The sequence below is a fragment of the Pieris rapae genome, chromosome 21 (assembly GCF_905147795.1).
Source record: "Pieris rapae chromosome 21, ilPieRapa1.1, whole genome shotgun sequence".
Taxonomy (NCBI): domain Eukaryota; kingdom Metazoa; phylum Arthropoda; class Insecta; order Lepidoptera; family Pieridae; genus Pieris; species Pieris rapae.
In genome coordinates, this window is record NC_059529.1 from 3,998,364 (window position 1) to 4,025,897 (window position 27,534).

A 27,534-nucleotide genomic window follows, 5' to 3' on the forward strand; every position below is an offset into this window, starting at 1 on the left:
GATAATATTCATATCAGTGTTCACGTTACTAATCCGGATTGTTGGAATCAAGACTACTCAGACAAGCTATTCTCAATGGATAAATTTAATATTCTGTTGAAGATCTTCGCTTTTCCTTTTATTTTTTTTATAGAAAGCCTACATAGGAAGTTCCCCCCAAAGGAAATTGGAGCAGACACATGTGTGTCTGTTTTATTGATAATCGATATGTGTGTCGTTAACGCCTACATTAAGTATAACAATATTATTTAAGCTGATTTAGGTAACACAAAAGACATTGATAATATTCTTGTATGTGCTTAATGAATGTCATGTTTGCCTCTAAGTGCTTGTCACATTAAAAATTGTAGTTTGTGTTTGTTTTTACCAATCGGTGTGCCGAGCGTTGGTAAACTTTATCAATAAAAAAAATCTTATTTATTACACACAAAAACAGCTCTTAAATATTTTTCATCTATAGATCGACAAAAGTTAAACAACATGTGTCTGGCTTTACAGACTTCATTTGTTTCTAGCTGTAAAACGACGTTATTTGGACAGTTGTTATCTACATAATGCAATTTGTGACTATTTAATCAATAGAGCATCTACGCCTATAGAAATTCGTCTGAATTAATGGATCGTTTACGATTCCGTCATTTTTGTTTATTAAATTCGATATATAAATATAAAAAAAACATATGTGCAATTCACACATGGTAGAAGTGAAACCTTCAAAAACATTTTTTTTATTATTAATCATATATAAATTAATCATTTTCCATTATCTAAATGTGTGTGTTCTTTTAAAACAGTATATTTTAATGATAAATTTTCATTATAAGTTTAATATAAATTTTTAATTTGGGAAAAACTAAAACATCGAAAGTTTGAAATTCGATCAAATGAAAAAGCGGCAGTCTATCTCATTTTCTCCCACGTTAAATCATATGATGAATTGATGTTTCTGTCTCTCTTTACCGCTGCATCCGGTTTGAAATCACGACGATTCGAAAGAAGTTTATCTATCTCATTTTCTCCCACGTTAAATCATATGAATTAATGTTTCTGTCTCTTTTTACTGTCGCTTTTTCGTTGCATCCGGTTTGAAATCACAACGATTCTAAAGAAGTTTCACTTCAATATTTAATAAATATGTTATTGTTACAGGTATTTACTTTTGAGACGGATGAGTGTCGTGAACGATGGGTAAGATTTTTCAGACAGAATCCGAGGAGATCCATAACAATTTAATATTATTGGCACAAAGACCATATATGAAAATATAATGTGAACAACACTTTAATAACATTTTGTGTTAAAAATAACTATAGAATACTAACATCTCAAGATTTTTGATCCATATACATAAATGATAAAGTTTTCACTTTTATTTCGTCGAATTGACAAGAAAACAATTTCTCGTAATAGAAAACTGCCACAATTCATTTGAATTTGGAAGCCTACTCCGCCTAGGTCACATTTAAAATTTATCGTCAGTCTCAATTTTGAATTTAGAACACGGCGTTATGAAGGCTTCTTGTTCGACAACGAAACCGGTGTTTTGTCGGCTGTCGCTATGGTTTTCTCTTTGCGATCTCATTCAGTCCCGTTGCATTTTTCATTTGAGCTGAAAACGCGCTTTATTCAGACCAGAATATTATCTTGGCTCGATACTTTACAATGAACTTCATAGAAGTTGCTTACTGACTTTGAATTTCTATATAACTCAACAGTTGGATGAAAATAACGTTTGAATGTGTATATTAAATAAACACGTGTGTGCAGTGTTAGCCTAGAAATTGTGCGACCGACAAGCCCGTAGTCCTGAGTTCAAACCAATGGATTAACCGTTGTATATGCGCAATAAACATTGTGTATAAACCGGTATATATTACATTATATTTGCTATAGATGGTTGTTATCTTGCGTTTAAAAATTATCGATCAAACTAAAATGTATCTGATCTGACGTTATAGGTAATTGATGTGTCATAGACTAACCACTCACTTGTCTAGAAAATCAATGACGCAAACATTTGTCTGTCCTATGACCCTTATAAAATGATCGCTCTTGGCCGCGTCTGTCTATACAATTGACTCAAAACTACGGTTCGTACGTTTGTACAGTTTATACCGTGATTAGTATTGGCGCGCGTCCGGTGCAGAATTGTTTAGGCATGTAATTAATCATGGTTATGTAAATTGGTGGAAGAGGTGGCACTCTCTTGCCATACTCGAAATACGCGCCGGCAAAAGCACGCAAAAATAGTAGAGTTAAATAAATGTTGTGTAAAATGTCCATTAGACATCAATGTGCAAGGTGCATCGTCTGAGACTCGTAACGTGTGTAATGGGATGAAAAAATAAATTTTCATATTGCAATTTCATAGGACGCTGCCTCAATTTTCTCGGTTGAGAAAATTTATTAATATTTCAATTATTAATTACTCATTGTTTACTTCGAATATATATACTAATATAGGTAACATTTGTATTTCAGTTGTAATGATAGGTTAGGTTTTTTATTATGTAATATTTTATTTTTTAAGTAAGTACCTAAGTAACTCTTGTTATTTTGCCTTTTATGGTTGCAAACTCAAATAAGTCACCTTTTTAATGTTTAACATACACTTAATATTTTATGTCTCACTATGCTCAAAATGTCTTATTCGTGTTTCGGTCAGCAGGTAGTACTTATTACAACTATATAAACTAAACTTTTTTCCCACTGTCATTCCATTTTTAACAAATAGTCGCATGAGTTCAAGATTGTGAACTTTTTATAAAAAAATCTTTCTTCCCTTTCTATTGTTAAAAGTCTTTGACACGAAGACATCTCACAAATTGCCGTCCTTTCAAAAGCTGTATTCTCTTTTACTAACAACTGCCTGTGAAGTTTCATAATTTAACTTAAAAAATGTTAGATACGATTACGAGACATTGTTTAAAATATTTTTTTCACTTTTAATACATACATACATACGAATTCCTAAATTTATCAATTAAAACCAATTATTAAGTTCTTTGTTAAATAACGTTCAGACGTTTCTACGCTTTAAAAGTATGGCATTGACAGGTTTCGGTTTAATATATTGACAATAAGCGCTTTGTAGTCTGTTTAACTTTATGACGTTTGAATAAGTTGCATTTAGTTGGGACAACCATCAAACAGGATTATTGCAAAATGGCTGAACTAAAAAGACGTGTGTAACTGTCGCACAAACCGTACAGGCCAAGAAATGGGGAATAACACTTCTTCTCTTCGTTCTGTTGTATAAAAATTACTTATTTACTTGCCTATAGTCCACTTGGAGGTCTCTAGGTCCTTCTTTAGATCGGTGTCCGGCTTAAGCATTCTCAAATTAGCAACTGTCACCAGCAGTCTTTGGGTTTTGGCTTCACCTATGATGTTTGCTTTGCCGATAACTTTATGTACAAAATGGTTTACATTATTATTAACGAAATTTATACCTAACATCATTACGAATAAATTATAAATATTTAACGATAACGGAATAGTTCACACTAATTACCTGAATAAATTTCAAAGTAATGAGTCATTAAAAAAATCTAAGTTACACAATAGTTATAAACGTCTGAAAACTCGTTATAAAACTAGCCTACGCTCGGAACGGAAGTTATTAGACAGGTCATTGACCCCGCCCGCCTAGAAGCGATGCGCCCAAACCGATTATATTGTACACTTTTATACTTTAATGCGTTTATCATGTAATCATTATCAAACCAGCGTTTATTACGTATTCAGATTAACGTCAATTTATACAATAGCATATTTATACATCTTTACTATATGGCACAGTTTGTTCAGTAGTGAAATGTACGAAAATAGAACTACTTTAACAAAAGGGTCTGTTTCACAATGTCCGGATAAGTTCCAAATAAGCTATATTACTTATTGGTAGGATAAACACTATTGTTGCGTTTCACGACTGTCAGATTGCGCTATACGTCATGAAATGCGAAGTATCTTATTCGGAACTTTTATCTTTCGAATAATTTATGTTTGCATAGCTATTTGGTACATTATACTTACATTGTGAAACAGGCCCTTAGTGTTTCCTAATAGCTTACAGTGTGTTGGACAAACTACATTTGAAGGATTATGATTGAAGTTTTTCATAGGTCAATTTTCCTTCTTATAAGTTTATATTCTTCATTTGTTTAAAGCTGCACAACTGCAATGTTAACTTAAACTTAGAGGCAAACTTTAACGGTCTAATTGACGATGCTATCAAGTGCCTCTGGAAACTTCGGTCGAATTTCGATTAATTTACAATATTATTGCTTAGTACTTAGAGTTTGCTGTGCCTAATATTGAGAAATTGGTTTCGGTGTTGTTATTAATATAGTAATCATGCTTTCACTATAGTATTTTTATAGCTTGTTATCTACACGAAACATTAAAGTCTTTTTAAAAAATAGATCAGCTTCAAATAGATAGATAGTGTGCTTTTGTTGAAGATTAAATAGATATATATTTTTTTTATAGAACAGGGGGCAAATGAGTAGAAACTCATCTGATGTTAAGTGACAACGCCGCCCATGGACACTCAATGCCAGAGGGCTCGCGAGTGTTTTAAAAATTGGTATTTTGGTTTCGGAAATACTCCAATGGGCTGCTATAAATATATCACAATGTTATATATTATTTATTATGTAGTTACGTATTATTGTAAGTAATCATGTAAAGGATTACAATAATTGTAATTTAGTGGCCGTAAAGTTCTAAATGATTTTTGCCTTCGTGTGTTCAAAATTTTAGGCCTTTCTTGCCTGCCTTTTCTTTCTACACCTGACATAGGTTTTCTACGTTAAGGTCTTAATTATCCCGTTACTTTACGATGTTATTCTAAATCAAATCAAGATAAAGAAAGTAGTAAGGAAAAATCCACTCGTTTTCAACTGGGTTCAAACGAACTTCTCTAAGTCATTAAACATTTAACGTGTTAAAAGTATCGAATTAAATTCACCTTGGATTCTTGTGGCTTAGCTCTTATGTACTTGAAAAACAATATGTTTATGCGCAACATGTATTGAATTACTATGTTAACATTTTTTTACATTATGTAATGTGTGTATTGCGAAATAAAATTGCAAGATCAATGTTCAAATCATCAAGGCTAGTTTAAATACAGTTAAATGTCTACTTGCTTGCACTTACAATCGTAATAAAAGCCTTTTAATGGCTATCAATCTTAATATATATATTTCTTGTGTGCGTGTGTATGTGACTGAACTCCTCCTAAACGACTGGACCGATTTAGACGAAATTTTTTGTGTGTGTTCAAGGGGATCTGTGAATGGTTTAGATTCACAATTTTGTCCGCTGGACAATGTTTTTTTAATTAATTTTCAATTTATTAGTTGTTGATTGATTGATTTTGGAATGTTTTACATTGGATCCGACAGACGGCGCTACCATCGCAGTGTCAAATTTTAAATAATATTCGAATTTTAATTTTAGTCTGTCCCGAAATTTAAAAAAAGTTTTGTTATCATTGTGTTATATCGTGTGTGACCATGTGCTGGATCGTTAGATATTGTCATAACATTTGTATAATAATTTTCATCAAAATGGCTTATTAAAAATTGAAATTTTGAAATTAAAGACGTGTAGACAGGATAACGTCTGTCGGATCCGCTAGTTTAATATAAATAAGTTAAAAGGGCTTCAGCGTACGACTCTGTTAGAGGTCGTAGGTCTATTACCGGCTGTGCACCAATAGACTTTTGCCTATGTTGTCATTTATCATTCACTCGAATGGTGAAGGAAAACATCGTGAGGAAACCGTCTTGCCTTACACTCAAAAATTCGAATTGGATTGACAGATCATGAAACAGATACATGACTGCATTAACTCCAATCTTTAATATACTTATTAAGAATTTATGTATTTTATAGACAATTCTGAGTGTTGTTAAACTGTAGAATACAGTGTTTTTGTATTAGTAATGGCATATGGACGAACTATTTAGTTTAAATTATGTGAATGTGCTGTGTAGGAACACAAACATCTACAAGTATCTTATATAAAGTCCGCTGTTAGGTCTAGTATTTGCTTTCGTTGGATGCAATAAAGTGCTTTAATGAACTGCTGAGTCAATCGAGTAAGAGCTCTCTATATTATACATAGAGCAAAGACTGCTGACGCTTCCGACTGATTTCTACCGATTTTAAAACGTCTCATTACACGCTTAAAAATTTAAATAAGTAAAACAATGAAATGACTAAAAAATATGTGTGCGTGTTTGAAAAAAAAGTGTATATTTATGACCTTATTTTTCGAAAAATGATCTGCTACATGCAACTTTACAGAAATTGGTTTCATAAGTGAAATTACAGAATTTATGAAACATAATTATCTAGTAAATAAAATAAAAAAATAAAATATTAATTCTGAAATATACTTCGTATATATTTTTGTAAATTAATTATTTTTTTACAAAATAAGAGTCAGAATTTCATTTATAGTAATAGAATTATTACTATCATTGTTATCGTTGTTCTTATCTTCGAGCTTCGAATCTCTTCGAATCATTCGTGGTATTGACAAGAAAAAGATGGCGCGTAACGGAAAAATGTGACGCGTAACCGAAAAGTGTGACAGTATTTTTTAATTCAACGCCGATACAAAATTTTCACTTCAATAAGATATGACGTTGCGTGGATTTAAAACTATTGTTCAATATTATTTCCCAGCTATCAATTAAGGTTATTAAAAAACATGTCGTGTTTTCCTTAGCTTCAAATTACACAATTATGCAATTATTAGTACGAACGAAACAGCCAAATATAATTAAATTTTTCGCATTAAATTAGACACTAATTACCTCGCAAATTTTTAATAAAAAAATATTTACTTCTTTTAACGCGAAAAAAAGCTTACCGATCGTTTAAACAGCCTCATCTTAGGCTCGAATACAAAAGTTTCAAGCCTTCATCAGCCATAATTACACGCAAAGCTAGTTAATTTGACAGCAATACTAGATGCAGTCACGACTCACGTCTAGATTGTCTACGGGTGTATAATATCCGTCTGTTATCTGTATTGTGCACGTTGGCTTTTGTCAGATTTAAACTATTGTTTTACGTTTGCATTTCGAATGCACTGGCGGCGGCTCGCTTCTCGTATTTCTAGCTGGTTTAATTCTTAAATAGGACAATACGTATATATAACCTCGGTTATGGTATAATATTTTTGATTCAATTTCCCTTAATAACTGGACAGTTAAAACTTGTTTCTTTTATTTTATAGAACAGGGGGCAAACGGGCAGGAAGCTCACCTGATGTTAACTGATACCGCCGCACATGGACACTCTCAATGCTACTGCTAAGGAGCATCGTTGGCCTAGTGCCTCCAGCATGCTACTCTTATCCCGTATGTTCGATCCCCGGCTGTGCACCAATGGCGTTTCTTGGTCATTTAACATTCGCTCGACCAGTGAAGGAAAATATCGTGAGGAAGCTTTTGTTAGACTCAAAAGATGGCGTGCGTCACGTATAGGAGACTGGTCATATACTTGCCGATTAGACGAACAAATGATAATGCAACAGATACAGAGAGACTTTTTTTACAGTCCGTAGCCTCGTTTGTCGTTTATTTTATAGTCTTGATTATATTGCACTTATAAAACCAAAATTCCATATTCGATTTTGAAGGCACTGAATTTATGAAGAATGTTCGAAAAACATATGAAAAATACTGGGTCCTAAAATTAAGTACATGTCTTTACATGTCACGGTTTTTAAGGCGCCTTATCCGTCGTCCAAATCTGTGTCACATAGCGGTATTCGTCGTGACCAACCTGTTGGCACTTTCTCACGTTTACTCAATAAGCTATACAAAACACTTTCTTTACCCTTGACAAAAGTCATAAAAGTTACTCTGATGCTTAATCTTTATTAACACTCGTATACAGAACTACATGATTTTCCAGATGTAGTATATAATAAATAATGTAATGAATAAATAAATTAAGGCCGAATACAAAGTACCATCCGTATCACCTTAACGTCCGCCGTTCCAATTATTAGGGAAATAATTTATTATTATACGCTTTGTGGGACCAGCCCACTGAAGTATTTCCGAACCAAATCGACTTAGAGTCCTTTAAGAAAAAAGCGTACAAATTATTATAAGGCCGGCAGCGCACTTTCACAACACACTTTCTGACATCAGTTAAGCCGCCTATAACATAAAAAAATATATACCAAAAAGCGGTGTTTTACATTTTACTCCCGATTGACACAACTCAATAAATTGCTTGCTATATTGTTAGTTATAAGATTTAGGCATATAAGTTTATTTTTTTAATGTTTTTATGTAGGATAATTGGTGTGGGTATTATTTTGGAGTGGAAGTAAATAAATAAATAAGTTTTACGTACAAATGTCAGTCTTAACTCTATATCTCGTGTAATCTTACCTTTAATACTGTTAGCAATCCAATATAAAAATTCATTTTTATTTATTTTATAAGAAAGTGTTATTATTACTTCCGAATTAAAAAAAATGCGGTTGTAGTCGATACTAATAAGGCGTCGCTTTATAGATTATTTATTTGTATTTGAACATTGTTCAATTATATAACTACATAACATACGATAATTATATGTGCCTATTTCATTTATAGAACGAATCGACACTCTATCATTCAAAATTGCATACTTAATCAACTTGGCATATCAAACTCCAAGTTTTCTGCTCTCTGCAAAATTCATATTGGTGTATTCTGTACAATGACGCAATTTCTGTGGCTTTGTGTTCTATTCAGAATGAAACTTGATTCAGATCGGGCCGTATCTCAAAGTGGTTCATTACCACGGATTTAATGATAGTCTCGCTGAGATTTCATTCTCATTAAAGTATAAACCAATCTAGTTATGTCACTTGATGTTTGTAGTTATCTGTGGAGAGAGATGACTGTACCTATATAGCAAATATTAAACATTTCGATTTGTAATACCTACATTTCCACACATTTCATATTCAATACACACAAATTGGTGTGGCCTTTTAAATATATATTCATGAATATATAAATAGATATATATTACTATACAATTAACTATCTAAAACTAAACATAATGTATAAATGAAACTTAAATCTATGTTCTCTTACCAAAGTGCGTGCGCAAATAATTATATACTTTTTAAGAAAAACATTGACTTTGTAACTATTATGTAGTAATAATAATTAGGTTAACTTACTGCTTTATTAACTTATAAAAGCTTGTTAAGCTCGGCGCAGTGGTACATCGATACAAAAAAAATCATTTAATAAGAGAAACACTTATATGGAAAATGTAACATACACGAAATAAAAAAATTAAAATAAATAGCTTAATTATTTAATTCACGTTAAGACTGAATTTAATGCATTACGTATAATATATATACACAAGCATAAATACATAAAACGTGTTGAGTATTTAATATTTTTCAGGAGCCAGGTATTTCAGTTCACGGTAACCCTATTTTCAGAGTATAACGCAGCGGAAGCCGATTTGCGTCATGTAATGTCAAAACAACATATATTCCATTGCAATAGTGCGTGAGTCTAGACTTCATACATTTTCACTTACAGCTAGTGTTTAAACCTTACTAAATTTATTTATTATAAATTAATGTGAGTTGCGTTATGTGTTATTTATCTATACTAATATTATAAAGAGGACAACTTTGTTTGATTGTAATGAATAGGCTCATAAACTACTGGACCGATTTTAAAAATTCTTTCACCATTCGAAAGCTACATTATCCATGAGTAATATAGGCTAATATTTAATTTTGAACAAAAATAGGGTTCCGTAAGAAATTAGGGTTTTTCGGACACAAGGTGTAAAAAATCAACCAAAAAAGTTACTTATTTTGCGTACCCTGCCTAAACTATTAAAGATAGAACCATAAAATCTTCTAAGTAATTGTAGATCTTATAAATATCTACAAAAAATCCGCGACACACTATACCTATCTATGTCGAGTGAGGCACAAAAACCATAAATGATATAAGTACATGGCAAAACGATGTTTGCCAGGTCAGCTAGTATACTATAAAGTGTATTTGTTGATATTTATTATTTCAAGAAATTAAAGCTAAAAATATCTTCAATATCTAAAAATAGCGACAAGCTGTGCAAGTTTAAAATAATAGCTTAAAGTTCTAGAGCTTTCGTCACTTGAGCAGGTCAAGTATCAAAGCGTTGACCCCGACTAAGTGCAAAAGCAGACATTTTTGGACGAACAATTTGACATCATTTTACATTTCATTTCGCTGTTCCTACTTTCAAAAAACAGGTATGTGACTTGTACAGATTTGGTACAAAACAAGTCATAAAGGCCATTATAACACAATTTTGTTAGTTATTAAAAAAACAATATACGTTTTGATTTTACCTACACCATACAACAAATAATCTAAATTGTCGATAGTAGAAAGGTCTCTAAAATTACGGAATTAAAATTCCTCCAGTCGTTGACAATTAAATCTCACAATTCAAAAAAAGAACATTACTTCCATAGATAATAAAGCTATACCTTCCTAGGTTTAAATTAAGAACAAGATGTCTTCTAGAAATTCATAGGGTACATTATTCAAGGCTGTGATTATCATAATATAAATGCCGCAAAATCTTACGCGTTTGAAGCTACAATTACTTGATCCTATCGCGAGTGGGAGGATCTCATTCGCGAAATAGAATGAATATTTCTTCCATGTCTAAAGATAACAATGGGTGTAAGAGCCGCTTATTAACGCATTTTGTAAACAATGGGGGTTTGTTTAATGCACTGGAGATTGCGCCTTGATTTGGACTTTATTTTGTAATATATAGTTTTAAAATCAAATATTTATGCCGCGATAGAAGCACTATGGTGTTATAGTAGCTTAAACAATTTATAAAAGGGCCTGGGAGGCTTCTTCTAATTAATTTGCTATATTTACATGTTGCAATATTGTTTGATGATTTGGTTTTATCAAAGAATTCCGAGAGTTTTTAACGCCAGCTTTTTCTCTCGGCCTACACCCTCTGTATTCTTTGCCGATGAGTAGGGATGCTTACAGGTTCGAATTTGATGACGTGGAATAAGTTATACCTTGATCTTATGTTCCAAAATAAACGTATTTTATTTTTTATTTTAATGCAGAACCCCTTAGATGTTTTATTTCATTATCATTTGTTAATGTAATAGGCAAGTTATCATCGAGCCTGTCTTGTAACTGACAGTTGACACATGCCGTCGACTTTTTGGGTTTGAAGCATAGTTTCTTAACGATCTTTTCCTTCACTATTCGTTCTCTACTGACTGATTGCATAGTCTTGTTATGTTAAAAAAGTTGAGTTACTTGCAATTTATTAAATTACAAAACAATAAACCGTTATATATTATACAAAAATTCCTAACGGTAACTTAATAATCAGTGTATAAGAAAGAAAAAAAAAATAGATAGACAATCACTTTCTCAATACAAACTATTATATTTTTGCGAGAAAGGTATACTGTTATTATATCGTCGTGATAATTAAATGATGAATGCCTGACCAATTGAGCGTCTTCGGAATTCAAACAAAAAAGGTGAAAAAACCTGAAACTGATTAAAGATTGCAATGCTCATTTACCGGCTCGATAAACGCAGTTACGCTACGAAGCGCCGACTAGTGCCCCTTACTCTTTAATGTTAACTTGCTAGAAATTTTTCACGTCGAAATTATGTCAATGACTCCTTGTTTATTCCTAGCCGTATTCATTTGCGTTGGAAATGTTATTTTCATTCCAAGCGATGTTTTATTTACCAGTCTAAATTAAGCCTTACTTAATTTACTTCACAATGAAAACGTTTTAATTCCTAACGTATCACAGATATAGTGTTTACACTTCTAGCTAGGCTTACACATGATCTCATAGTTGAGAGACATTTTATCACAAATAATTTTTACACTTAGATAAGAAAATTTTCGAAAGAAAATTTGGGGCAGCGTAGTAATATTAACATAAACATACTCCAGCGACAACAGAACCAAATCCTAAGAGCAGTTGCAAAAGTACCATGGTATATAACCAACAACGAAGTTCACGAACACCTAAAAATGAGAACTGCAAAGAGGAAATCCGGAGACTGGCAGTTACTACACAGAATTGTTAAGCAGTCATCCGAACGAACTTGCTCGCACACTCACCATTAGACACTCCGTGAGTCGATAAAAACGTCACCATATTCTAGAACTAGAAGTCCGGCAGTAGGCAGAAGATGCGTAGATACTTCGAATGGGAAGTCACTCCAGAACATGATATGACAGCACCACATAATAAATTCGCTTATAGCTGATTGCAAATTACCGTAGAAAAAGAAATAAGAATCATTTTTGAATCTTTCAGTTTTATAACGATACAATTTTTAAATGCGGAAAAAGGAAATTCGTACTTCTTTGTGGTTAAAACATTCGTTGGAACCCTTTGAAACAATCGTTATGTCTGGATACACCTTTATCTCGACAATGGAGTAGGCAATGGGGCTTAAACAATACATTCTAACTGCAATATACATGAGAGAAACGGTTTCAGCTTATCACTTATTATGGTTAGAATGAAAGAATTTTTGTACTGTTACGCCGCGACAAACGGTGAACCTCTTATCAATGATTACCTTTAACAAGTCGACGTTTATTACGTTATGAAAGATACATTTTATAAATACCTTAAGTTTAAAATTTTTAAATATAATTCTTGTTTGGTCGAACATTTATACAGAGATCAAAAGTTTTGGTAAATTTATCTAAGATTCTAAACCTACAGATTTATAGTGCAGACATGATTTCCGTATTATCCAATACGTTTTGACAAACGGAAATCACTTATGCTCGTCTCTTACTATTACGCTCTTTAATCGGCAGCTCACGTCTATGCGTCGTGATAAGCTAGGTAGCATCTGGAGCGGTTCTGTTTCCACCGGTTTCAGTCCAGCGCCTCTCGTATTACAGTGTACAGTTTTGAGGACGACGAGTCTTTTACTTGATAAGTCCATCTGGTTGGTGTCATATTTAACCACCATCAGTTTCTCCCTCTCATCGCCTCCGCGCATTGTAAGGCCAAAATAAGATACGATTCGCTGTAGGCATATGGTAGACAGACTCCGTATGCAGAGTTGGGTCAAAATGGATGTTGTGGTGCGTTTCACAGACCACGGTATTCTGAACATTCACCGCCAGCAACACCACAAAGGTATCGATCCTTTGCCTTTCGGGCCAAAGGATGCCTTACTCTTTCCATAGGTGGCTAATTCAGAATGACGGTGCTAATCAATATGCAATACATAGAATATATTACGACTGGAATTGACAGCTTCTTTAGCATATATAATTAAGTAAACATGGTCCAGTACTACACTATTTAAGTACTCGTAAAAATCTTGGTTTTAACAATGCTTTAATGAAGTTTCATAAAAGTACATTTTGTAGTACATTTCGTGTTATCGTTTATCGCCTGTTTGTAGATTGATAGCGTTGTTTAGCTTTATTAGGATCGTGCCATTTACTATGAGTCATTATGGCCTAACCTATCTCATAAAGATAACCTTAAGCAAATTGGGCATTACTTCATTATTTTGCGTAACCTGATTTTTGAACTTTACTTTGAAGGGCATGCTTAATAAATATGGACTTTTTGTTTAGTAGATTAATAAATTTGTATCATCCATATGAGAATTATAATACTATTATAAAACCATCAAAATATATAATATTATTTACCAAACGTTGTATTATACAACAAATTATACAGTATTGTGTTTTGAAAATCTGATGAACAATTTTTTTTGTTTCTATGATGGCGCGTTCGGTTCAATTAGGTGCTAAGATTATGTACGATATTTTTGACTAAAGTTCAGGTAGGTCGCACCGATGTTACAACACAAATAATTAAACTTTTACGATTTTTATAGACATATTATATAAAATATGTGTGGATTTCTTAAATTTCTAAATACATATTAATTTCTTTTAAACTAGAAGGCATTTTATTAAATCGCGCGTTCGTTTGCCTATTTGCACACAATAAACATAGCAGGTAATTAGTGATACTATTAACATAAACATACAAAACTCAGAGACTCAGGACTTACTCAGATTATAATATATCTTTTCTTACATTTATTTCAACAATACACAGTTTTTACTAAATATGAGGAACATCGCACATTTCCGATGTTGCAATATGAACGTAGACTGCATCGAAGCAATTTACTTCCCATCACAAACCAATCACCGAGCGGCCGTTCCACTTCCTGCTACTGGGAAACAATCTCTCATATTATATACGTAAAAGCAAAACACTTGAAGACTGCGATATTTTCTATAGCCCGATAGAAATGAGGTTTCATATTTTCATGTACATATATACTTCTGTTTACACTGTGTGGCTTGATTGACCCTCAACCCGCACATGAGCGTTGGGCACCAACTGACTTCTGCTATGTGTGCTATCACTTGCTCGTACGGTGAAGGAATCGTAAGAGATCAGCTTAAAGTTGGTGGTTGATGTGTGAGGCACAGAAGTCTGATCACCTACTTGTCTATTAGTAAAAAATATTACGATACAGATCTAGTAGTGTCCAACCCTTTGTGGCGTCATTTTTATCTTTATAAGTAAAATAAAAAAAAGTTTGTAAGATTTTTTGTTGGTTTGTGAAACCAAGCGTGACTTGTAACAATAATAGGCGACAAAATGCTCCCTTTCACTTATTCAATTAAATTTATTACGAAATGTCAGGAGTATATTATCAAAACATCGGTAAAACTTTACAAGGTTATATTATCGTTGATTGGTCGTGGTAGCCTCGGTTGATAGGTAGGTACTATGTTAAACAATTCTATCCCAAACATCATTAGGCGGATATAGTCAAAAAAAGTTTTATTCTTTTGTGTTAGACATATTTACTACTGTAGTTGTAGCCTAAATCAATTGATTTTTTCAATTCAAATCTGGAACTTGCGATCAAAATACATCCCCTCAGTATACTATTATCATATTTTAAAGTTAAAATCAAAAACTCGTGGCCCGTGTTAAAGTAGAACGGTGTTATGTTATAAAAGACGAATTTAGGCTATTTCTGTCGTGATTTCACAGTTCGTTCAAACATTTGGACATAGCGTATTTATTACGAAGAATGTAACGAAATATTTTTAAATTTGGAACTTGGTGAAAGTGAGGGCGACTAACACCACTTAGAAGATGATTTTTGTTAAAATTGAAAGTACGGAATATAGTAATGGTACTTGGAATTGTAAAATAAGGCCTAGTAAACTAATCTAAATTATTTAGGTTCAACACAGACTTATGAGAGTTCACTAAAAATACCCACGCAAAAAAAAAACTACCGCGACCACGTGATGAGTTCTATCTAAGATTATAGTTATATTTCATATTATGAAAGTTATAATTATATTGAACTCGTATATTAAGAGTAATTAATCAAATTTCTACTGCCGCGTTACGAAGAAGACCATTTAGTACTCACCGAATATCAGGCTCTTAATATACTTTAAGTTTCTACTTTATACCATCGATATTCATATGTTCATATGGTATGATTAATATCTAAAGCATTTATATCAAAATCAATCACTTATGAACTGAAATCTAATTGTGCATCAACACCTATCACCGTCTAGTGATATATTAACGATTTAAAAAATTCACATTAATTTAGAAGTCGTATACTTTTGCATTGTTGTCTATAGATAGTTATTAGTACTTGTAACCGTCACACGTATTCAAAATCAGAAAAAGAAGCCATACTTAAATGGGTATTTGAGTCCCAAATCCACACAAATAATATTTATGAGTTGCTTTACTATTTATTATCTACATAAATTCTATTTTAGTAAATTAAATGTGTATTTATATATCCATTTTAAGCTGGATAAAAATACCATAGTAACCATTCCTGCTATAGAGACATGGTACACTAATATTATTTTATAACCTTTGTATTTAAAAACATAATTCTAAATTGATGGTTAATTTTTTTAATTCGCAATTCTTGTTAAACATAAAAACCAATTACCATGTGTCATAGGACCGAAACTTTTTGTGTCTGTTTCATTTCTATTAAATATTATTTAAAAAGTAAGTCAATCTACACAACTGTTTTCCCGGAAATTGAACATTGCTTATATGAATATAAGAATAACAAAATTCAACTTATAGTTTGTAGTATTTTTAAATATTACTCTATAGTCTTCAGTTTAAAAATAGTTTCATAACTGTCTCTGTCGCGGTCTTGATGAAAAAAATACACAAAACTTTAGCTTCCGCGGATCAAAGAAATCTTAATTTTATATGAATCCTTGACAGTTATCGTTTTGTGGTTGTTTAAAGTTTTTATAGTTAAGTTTTAACTGTAGCTAAGTAATAATAAGGTTATTTAAATCTTTGTAATATTCTTCAATCTCTCGATGGTATTGATTTAAGGCAAAACTACGTCATTAAATTAACTTCCGTAATCTTAATAAATAAAACAAAGTCGGGAACGACTGGACCGGTTTATGAAACGATTTGCTTTGATTTAGTTTTTAAAATATTGAAAAATTAATGTTTTAAAAAAAATATGGAAATTCATAACTGTCAAGATTTAATGTTCATTCCGTCGATATGGGAAACTTTCCCATCAAATTAAAAAAAAACCTTATTTTTTTAAATTAAATTAATAAGTTATTTTAGATTTAAAAAAATGTGTTTAAAGAGGAATTACATGTATATGGATGTCAAATATTCAGACGTTTATTTATTTATGTGTTAATTTTTTTTATTTGTTTTTGGTTTAAGTTTAGCTAATCTTTCTTTGACTGTCACACGAAATTATTTGACTGTCAGGCGATACGAAGTTCCGAGGGGCAGCATTCTATATTAATCAAACTTTTATCTAAATCATTTTCATATTGATATGCCTTTTTTCGTAAACATATAACTTTCCATTCCTGTCCAAAGATTGAAAATATAGACATTAAAAATGCTTACAAATATCTATTCACCTAAACAGAATCTTAGTTATACTATAATTTATTATTCTACGACTTGTCGTTTGACCTGCATCGTAATAGCCTTTTTATTAACATTTTTTCTTAGAGCATTGATGAAAAAAATTAATGTAGTATATTATCAGTCACATTCGAAATTCAAATGTCAGGATATAAGAACTACTTACTCACAAAAATTACATTATCTTTTTAAATCTATTTTCAGTGGGAGCTAGCCAAGTAAACACAAAGTTAGTGACGTTAGATTAATGCTATCAAAGTGAAAACAATTTTCCACACTACTAGTTTCGAGTTGCTGTCAGCAGTTCGACTAATGCTTCCGTCGAACATTAACTTTTGATGGTGTTTACGGGCAGGCCACGATTTATGATTGCCTATGCCGGCGACTTTTGAAGGCCAGTTTGTAAAAAATCCAGATTTCCATGTTAAGAAACATTTGAAATAATTATAGAAAATATATGTTATAAGTTTTTGGATGTCTTAAAGAGTTAGCTACCCTCTTGTTCCATTTGTACTCCCATAAGTTAGTTGAAATTATATATTTGTTTGTTTTCTGACAAAAAATGAATTATAGTTACAAACGTAATTATAAGTACTTAATATTTATTTTATCGAACACGTTGCGTTTAAAAAACACTTTAAACTAAATTAGTAGCATGAGAAGTCATGTAATAAAATTAATCTGTATTAATCATAATAAAATCTTATTTATTATCGATAAACAATAACAATGTACCTGATATATTTTGATTTGACGCGCAATTATTCAAACCTGCTTCCCAAAAATTCCGTTGGAAAATTTAATTCATTGCTTCATCAACCATGAAAATTCGACAGTTATGACAGTTGGTGGGAACTTTTCGTTTAAGATTTACCGTTTCCGGATCAAAGATAAAATGATTCTATGGAAACGTAATAACTATTACAATATCACAAACCTACTTTTAAGTAAGAAATGTTTTGATATTTAAGCTAGATATATTAATAACCAACATCCACTCGAAATATAATTTTAAGATTCTCATAAAAGCTTTCCAACTGTTTGTCCCTTTATAAATGTAAAAAAGCTTATCGGAGACAGACGAAGACACCCTAGTCTTTTCGAAAAATCATTCACCATTCCAAAGCGATTACTTTTCACAAATTATTATATTTTGTTTACAATAGAAAATACTTTGAGACATTTCGAAGGAAGCATCAATAGACCATGGTTTACCCCACTAATGGATTGTATACAATATATAGAATGTAACGCTTAATTTGACTATTTTTAGAAATTATGTCCAGCGTTGAAAGCCGACGGTTTCCTAATATAATGGTGTTCCATTTTTAGTATCAACAAACCAGTCAATTAATGGCTTTGATCTCGCCCACCCAACGTATTATTGTGACTTAGAGTCTATTGGGAATTGAATCCGACAGTGCTCATCAAAAATTTATAGAATTTTGATTGTAATCTAACAAATCGGGTATGACTTTATGAGTGCCAATTTCGCACAAATCGATTAGATTAAAACATTTGTTATACCAATGCTTAATAACAGGTACCACATATTTTGTATTTTTTTAATAAAGGAATATACACAATGTACATTCGACACGCTCGCTAGCCTCCGGCGTTACTGGCGGTCCATGGGCGGTGTCCATGGGCGGCAATTATCACTTTTCATATAAAAAAACTGATTGTTCTTATGACAATTGTGTGTTTTCTCTGTGTTAAACATTGTTTAAGAGTACTTTAGTTAAATGAAATAGATTGTTTGAATTTTTACGAAAAATTCTTATATTATTTGTGATCTACGTTAAAAAATTTATCTATGGTGTAATTATTTAGTATGTAAATGTTTACGTATTATTTATTATTCAGAAATAATGTATATGAAAGAAATAATAGCAATTTAGGATGGTTATTAGAATTGAGATTAGAACTAGCAAAATTGTATATTTTCAATATTTGTTCACTTACGAGTATTATCTCACATCTTTGCATAATTCAATTCAAACAAAATACATACAAACCTATAAAAGTATATTTAACTATAAACACCCAAGCCTCCAATTTTACTCATAGATTTTTACAAACATCGCCCTCGTATGCTCCCCACATAACCTAATTTTTTCTTTTCAGTCGTCGCGTGAAACTCGGCGGCCGGTATCAGTAAGTGGGGCAACAGCCCCCGGGGACCGGTATGAAGAGAGGATACCCCATGGACCACCCTCCTCTCCTGGAGCTGTGGCAGCACAGCGGCGGGTGGCAGCCGCCTGCCTCGCCAGCAGACGACTTCTGGAGGAAATCCTGGCTAAATCTGGTAAGTTTTAAATACCCACTTGTTCGTATTTAAGGGTCTCACAATCTGCTTTTAATAATTGTTTTTTACTGAATCACACACACATACACATACACCATGTGGTTTCCTTATAATTAATATAATTGTCTATTCTTTACATATAATCATTTTGTCGATCCGAAGTGGTGGAGGCCTGATGACCTGTAACACAGGTGCACAACCTTTAACAGGCATCAGTCTCACTTAAGCAATAGCAGTTGCTCCAAAGAAGAATGACAATTATTGTATATGTTTTTGTGAGAAATAAGTATAAATAAAATTTGTTTTTGAGGATTTAGGGCCTATGCAACACATAAATTATTCGAAAGATAAGTTCCGAATACTTTTGCGTTTCATGACGAATAGCGCTATCTGACAGTCGTGAAACGCAACAATAGTGTTTATCATACCAATAAGTAATAAATAGATTAGATGGAACTTATCCGGACATTGTGAAACAGACCCTTAGTTTTGTTGTTATGATGTTCGGTATTTGAAATACTAATTAAACTTTACAAATCTTATTTGTTGAAACTGAATTTGTCTGAATAAATCCATCGAGCAGTAATTAAAGAGTACAGCTAATTAATTTTGCTCTCTCGTGCTCGTTACCGGAGCGGGTTTGCCCTGATTTTACTTCGTTTACGATAATTAAACAAAACAAAGTCTAACGAATATTCCGAACCAACAGTTATAAAATTATATTGATGAGTACTAGGCAATTCTAGTCACAGAGAACTCTGCAGGATGGATGAATTAATAACGAAATGTATGTGAGATTTCAAACAAAAAATAAAATAAATCAGTGGCGGTACAACCTCTTTAGGTCTTGGCCTCATATTTCTGTTACATGATCATTTTTAAAACTAATAGGCAAGTAGGTGATCAGCCTCCAGTGCCTGACACACGTCGTCGACTTTTTGAGTCTAAGACATGTAGGTTTCCTCACTATGTTTTTCCTTTACCGTTCGAGCAAATGTTAAATGAAATATAGAAAGAAAATCCATTGGTGCACAGCCGGGCTCGAACCTACGACCTCAGGTAAGAGAGTCGCACGCTGAAGCCACTAGGCCAACACTGTTCTAGAAGTTCAAACAAGCCTTGTAAAAAATTTAGTAGACATCACAAATTTGTAATCTTAAATGGCTATTGTTCTAAGAACATAACTATAATACTTTAATGATCAAGTCTTTCAAAACATTAAAGTAAGTGTACCGTTATAGTTTTAATTAAAACAATAATGTCGACGGTCTTAAAGAAAATTTTCCCTTTGAGGAAATATCCTAAGACCATTTCTAGTTATGAGACATTATCTTTTTAATTATTGTTCTAACATAGTAAAAGAAAAGAATTATGTTATGACTTTATATTTATTTGGTTATATTATTTCTGTCCTTTGGAAAACAGGCTTCGCTCAAGTGACGAGCATAAGGCATGTACGATGTATGAAAATCCATTTTAACAATTAAAATATAAGTGCTTAATGTAAATCAGGTAGAACTAGACCTGGCCGCAGACGCTTGAGACAATGGTTTGATCAAAGCACCAAGTCTGGTTTAAAAGTGCGGTATCCAAAATTAAAATAGCCATTATGATCGCCAATCTTCGCAAGGAGATGGCACTAAAAGAAGCGAGTAGGTTTTACTGTAATTACACATGTTGCAGCTTTTCGACTCGTTAAGATGCGGGTTTTGAAATTAAAAAATAATTAATTGTTGTATGCAATAGTTGATAGCTCTATTTTTATACAGATAAATTTATTAAATATTAGCTCAGCTTGAACATTCTTCAAAAGGACTTAGACATAAATCATTTTAACGCGTAAGAGTGTGATCTTATTAATATAAATATATATTTCAGACATACGGGGGAATAGGCAAAAGTTTATGCTAATGTCACGCCAAGCTATAAGCTCTTAATGAAATATATTCTAAAAGCTTAATTAAGTTAAAACTGCAATACATTTCTAAAGCTTTATCTCACAGCATTGAGAGAATCTTTCAATCTCTGTGTTTAAGGAAACTAAATGTTTGAAAAACCGCTGTCCCAAGTTGATTAAAACATTAATTTAATTACGGCGAGATGGGGTTGCCTTGGGAAATCAACCCTTTGTGTGCGTCTTACTAGACGTACGTTTTTCTTAACCCTAATACGAATGGGAACGTGTATTTATAACATTATAATAAATTTATGCGAATATAAAAATAAAATATTGTTGCCTCTTTGTGAATTAGATGTAATAGTTAAATATAACTATCCACTTGAGTCCTTTGATTCCCAGTGATACGGTAATTTATTCGAGTTAAGAATATTCCCCTTACTAGCGAAGAAAACATCTGTTCAATACAATATTAAGGGTCTGTTTCACAATGTATGGATAAAGTACCAAATAGCTATGCAACACATAAATTATTCGGAAGATAAAAGTTGCAAATAAGAAACTTCACATTTCATGACGAATAGCGCTATCGCAGTCGTAAAACGCAACAACAGTGTTTATCCTGCCGATAAGTAATAGTCTTATTAAGACAACTTAAATATAATTTATAATAAAATGTATAACCTTTAATGCATTTCATTCCTCATTCACAAGTTTATATACTAAACTTACTTCAAAGATCTAAACATAGGTTCCTGGTTCCTTCTAATCTGAATAACATTTCAGACTAGATCCCGTCTTATCCCGGGACTAAATCTGTTGGATATGGGAACGCTTGTTTGCAGATGCCTTAATGGCTGAAGATAGTCTGCATTTAAGTTTGAAGTTGTTAAGACTACTTTCAGTTTGAAACGTCTTGATTAGTTTAGTTCGGGGTTGATTTTTTTCTTATTGTAGTCCAAGATAGTTGTTTATTTTGTAGCGTATGCAGTACAAGGTAGTGATAAATATTTGATTGACGCAATACCATTTTTCCCAAAAGATTTGTTGTGATCGTTTTAAAGGAGTTTATAACGCCTTAAAAACTGTATTAATTTTGAATTGGATTTTTATTAGCTACTAATTATAAAAAATATAGTATTTCTACTGTAATTGGATAGGTCATTAATAACTTACAAATTTTAGACCGAGTCCAATGTTAAATGTCTAGTTTATTGAGTTCATAATTTCAGGCATAATTAAATCGAATTTATTAGAATGGAGCTTAGTAGGATATGTCTATGTGTATTTAATCTTTTAAAGCACTCCCCAAAAAGTAGTCTGCAAATACAAATACTTAAACATAAAATATTTTTATCGATAATAAATAAAACAGGGTCTAATATTGATTTCTTTGACCCAAAATGTTGTTTACCTTAGAATTTATAGCATAAGACCCGTGAGGCCTGACTTGGGTAGGGACAGCTTTATTAGACCTCAGTTCTTGTTATTGCGCCGGTAAATCACTTATGTTGATTTCTTGTTTAGAATCTATACCATTGGCAAGATTGTTTGTGATTGGCCTCAAAAAACAAACACAAACGTGTATTGTTGTAATGTTTAAGTATTGTATTTTGCGATTTCCAAATGAAAGCAAGTTCCTTGTAAACAAAATTCACATTTTATACATTAATAACTCTCTCTTATAGTACAAATTTTATACTTGTTAATATTTTGTAGTCCATTTTATTTAATATGCCTGTGTATATCAAAACAAATTGTATGAATATCTACTAATGATCATTTAGCGCCCCTTTTTTTACTCACGTATAAAGGATTTTAAGGCCGAAAAATGTTACGTTTAAGATCATATTAAAAAAAAAAAAGTTGGTACTACAGTATTATATTTAGGGACCCAGGTGTATAATTTAATGTTCAAGTTGTAACCCTCTTTTCAACGCTTGGCCGGTGATGTGTGCCGTGTTGGTTTATGATTCATCATGAACTAGGGGTTTTGAAGCCTTACCAATGCTTTCACATTTAATAAAAATTTACAAATTTATTTCAAGAACTGTTCGATATTTAAATAATACAAAAAATGTTTGTTTTGTCAAGATCGCAACAATTTAAGTGACAATTGTCATGTTAAAATTGAATTTTGAAAATTCAAAATTAGAATTATTAATCTTAGTTACCTTCAAGCTACTTACAAACGTGTGTTCGACAGTAATATTAATGCGAATTATGACAGTAAATCCAGCTATCTCTACGTCAGCTGTCTGACAAAATAAATTACAATCGGGCCATTATTTTAGGTCCCCATTCCACAGATGCGTTAATCATATAACATCCGTCTCTTTGGGGGTAAAAATGCAAGATACATCCGAATGTAAAAAGTACATACACAGTAAACATGAACAATGCCGTCCCGTGACGAAGAAACATAAGCCCGGAAACTTTACAATGGTCTAGACTAGATCGTTACTTGTGGGATTAGTTCCTTTTTAAGCTTAAGAATACAATAAGGATCAAATACACCTTTTTAACCATAGTGCTACGGAAGAACTGTGGTCTGTATTATATTGTATATATACATTATACATTCCTATAAAGAACAATGAAACAGATAATCAAGGCCAAGTCCATATACGGCGTTGTACATACGCGTATAGTAGAGTACACAGTTTTATAACTACTGTTATACTAGGCTCATCCCTATGCATGGAGCTTTATATATTTTTTATAACATAGGGGGCAAACGGAAAGAAGGTTCACCTGATATTAAGAGACACCATGGACACTGAATCCCTGAGGGGTCGCAAGTGCGTTGCCGACCTTCTGAAGAATTGTTACGATCTTTTCTTCTGCCCACTGAAGGGTCCTTCAGTGGGCAGATGGTTCTACATAGTTGTGGTGGGCGTCGAAACCTGCCTGAAAAATGCTCAGTTGTGAAACGGATACATATAAGCACATAGATACATAAAATGTATACTAGAATCTGATAAAGTTTCAAACAACTTTGATTATTATTACTACTGATACACATTACACGCAATTAGCAATGTTTATAATGTTTTACATACAAGTTTAAAACTAGTAAAATCGAAGGCAATTTGCGATGAATCAACAATGTTTGAAAAGCTCACGAATACTTTTAATCGTGACTTCCTTATCGTCTACGCCTTATTGCTAAATTAAGGTTTGAGAAACTGGATTTTTTTAATAAGAATAAAACTAAAATTCATCGATCACTTGATCACCAGTCTCACGACATCCACGGCTGCGATGGACCAATGATCCCACAAGAGTTTAATGAGTCATCAAAATCTGTACATCTATTAACTATTAATATTGCTTTTTATGATTCTAACTACTGTCAAAGATGTGAGGTGAGCCAAGGCGAGTGCACAACACAAAATTCTTCTGGTTTGTTTTTATGAATGAAAATATCTCTATGTTCTAAAAAAATACTCCTATACGATTCTATCATTTAGAAGACATTTCAGTGAAGGATCTAATAAAGACCTCTATATAAACATTTCTTAACCATATCCTATTGCTCAATCGTGACTTGTAATTCTTGTATTTCTTATACTTTAGTATTGTATCGCAATTCTTGCATCCGTGATATCATTTTTTTTTTCTTACCAGGGTTGCCTGGAAGAGATCGCTTGTTAGTAATCAGGGATGCACCCTTATAAATATAATTTGATTTTCTATAAATGTAACGAAGTGTTAATAAATCTATAATAATGAGGGCAGAAATGATATATTCAATTTAATTATTTACTGTACTAGATTTTGGTCAACTAGACTTTTATAGTTTCTATTTTTATGGGTTTATTCAAGCAGGTTACAAGTGTTCATAAAATATTTCATTTTGCGAACATATTAAATGCTTTTGAGGTTTCCCCCAGTTTTAATTCGAATTAATTGGATTAATGTTTTAAAGCTGTTGAGTTTTAGTCATTACGGTTGCGAAACTCGAGTTTTTACTGAAAATATACATTTATAAATGGTTTAATTAAAAGAGTTTCTTCATTTCATTGACATTTTCATACTGTCACTACAAATACATAATTATCTTCATGATATAATCAACTTTTATTATACTTATAAGAATATTGTTTTTGGTATATTCACGAATATAACAAGTGTTTCGAATTCCAAATTTAAATGATCATAATTTGAAAAACGAACCATTTTTCACGTACAATCAACGTTATTTTCATGAAATTTTAATTGTGTTCGATGATTTACCGGCCTGTTTTTCTAATATATAATTATTTATATTACAGGTACTCCCCCAACAGTAGTCTTACCGCCCGGTGGTGGTTACTGGGCGGATGGCGTTGACGACAATCCCCAAGATGAAGACAACGAGCCTCGTCCCCAACCGGGAACACCTCAGCAGGTGTCCAGACGGCCCAACATAGACACAGACGACACCGCCAAGTACTACAGGCGGTTCTTTCTAGGAAAGGTAAGATTAATATAATATTAGGCCCATTATCCTAGACGAGGGTATAATTAATGGTGCTGAAGCTGTGATCTGACCCCTATAGCAATTATCTTGATGACGTTTTCGGAACTAAGATATGTTATTCTTACCCATTTTATTAATTTCCACATCGTCGACATTAAACACGAAACTATAAAAGAAGGTGATCTACTAGTAAATAAATATATATGTTGTACATAATATTAAAACATCGGGCATATACCAACACCTACATGGCACTATTGTACTCGGCTAAAAATTAATAGACTATATAACAGTTTCATGTGACACTTGGCATTTCCGAGCGCCGCGCTGTCTGTATGGAATTTTTCGTTAATTATTTTCAATACGCCGATACTTGATCACGATCCCCTTGACATAAAATGAAAGTCCAATGTCGATGTCCTTCATGACCTTCCAGAATTCTTTTCCGCAATAACAAGAAAAACTGGTGTTGAAGCTTTTACATGAATCATGCTTTTAATATAAATTATTTTATAGATAAATAAACTAAAAATTCAATTATTCAGTGAATGGCAAACCGATAAATAATAACCAAGTATTTAGTAAACTGAAAGTGAATAAATGACTGGTTTTTAAATACCTAATATTGTGTATATTGGTAAACGGTAACGTTAATGTAGGTAAATCATATAAAATCAATTTTTATCTTTAGTGTCATGATTAACTTTGAAACTTTGAAACTTTCGCTACATTTAATCAGTCGCTATTGTAACGAGTCGTAAATATACAATTCACGTTAAAATAGGCGTACCAATGACATAGTGTCTATGTGAACTCCGATGTGAAACGTTATGCCCTCTAATACAGCTACTAGTACAACAAACAATAAGAGTTATTTAACAGTTGACAAAAACGATTTCTATCAAGCCATACTCAATGTATTAAAAATGTGTGGGTGTGTTAACCACTCTTTTGTACGTGGGTACTACAGTAACCAAAAAACAGTATGAATCCTTTTTGAATTCAGCTACTCACAATAATAATAGCATTTTATTGCAAATACCTTTACACTAAAACACATTTGTGTTCTCGATCTCATTCTTGGTAAAGGACTCCTTAATTTGCACCGTACCATTCTCTGAAATGTACCACCTGCCTTCTGAATTGTCTTCCTCTATCGCATTTATTGTACTTCGATCACCAGTTTAGTACTTCCTTGCTCCACTTTTCTATTCCTCTTGCCACAAGCTACTCATAATATATAATATTGATTATGCGCATTCGAATTTTGAATTTTTAAACGTCGAACATCTACTGTACATATATAGTATACAATGTGATCGTTTATCACACTGTATAAGTTAAGATCTACATTTGACAAGCTATTACCAACTATTACCAACACGTGTGAACCTTCCCATACCCACGCTCTATAGGCTTACTTTTTCTTTTTATCTTTGTATCATCGTAATTATTTCTATGAAGTTATAGATTTTCACACGTTGACCAAATTCAATGTCAATGTGTAACCAGTTGGGAAATTTATAGCTTAATATGAAGGTTGCTCTAGTTTATGATATTTTTTCTACTTCAAGAAGGAAAAGTTTATTTTAGAGTGATGTGTATTACGGATTTACAATCCTCAACTATCGAATAGCGTATAGAAAAACTACATAGAAATTGTGTAAAATTCAAACATAACTTTTACTAATTAAAGTACCGTGAACTGATGCGTCGTTAGTAGTCGTTACGAAAATTTTCTAACGACAGTGGGAAAAATCGTTTGCCTTCACGCGGAACCGTCTAGCTTCACGCGGAACCGTCTAGCTTCACGCTTAGTGAGCCAG

General features: G+C 32.4%; 1 protein-coding gene across 5 annotated transcripts in view; it reads left to right on the forward strand.

Annotated features, from left to right (window-relative positions):
- LOC110998601 (rap1 GTPase-activating protein 1) overlaps window positions 1-27,534 on the forward strand; it is a 210,562-nt gene that overhangs the window by 167,637 nt on the left and 15,391 nt on the right. For 4 of the 5 annotated variants that reach the window (XM_045632845.1, XM_045632846.1, XM_045632844.1 and 1 more), the window contains 2 exons: window positions 19,166-19,346; window positions 25,521-25,705. In XM_045632845.1, the coding sequence (XP_045488801.1) occupies window positions 19,166-19,346; window positions 25,521-25,705 (366 nt within the window). Of the gene's footprint in view, window positions 1-1,149; window positions 1,189-19,165; window positions 19,347-25,520; window positions 25,706-27,534 lie in introns of all 5 variants that reach the window. The other variant, XM_045632847.1, reaches the window with a different exon arrangement.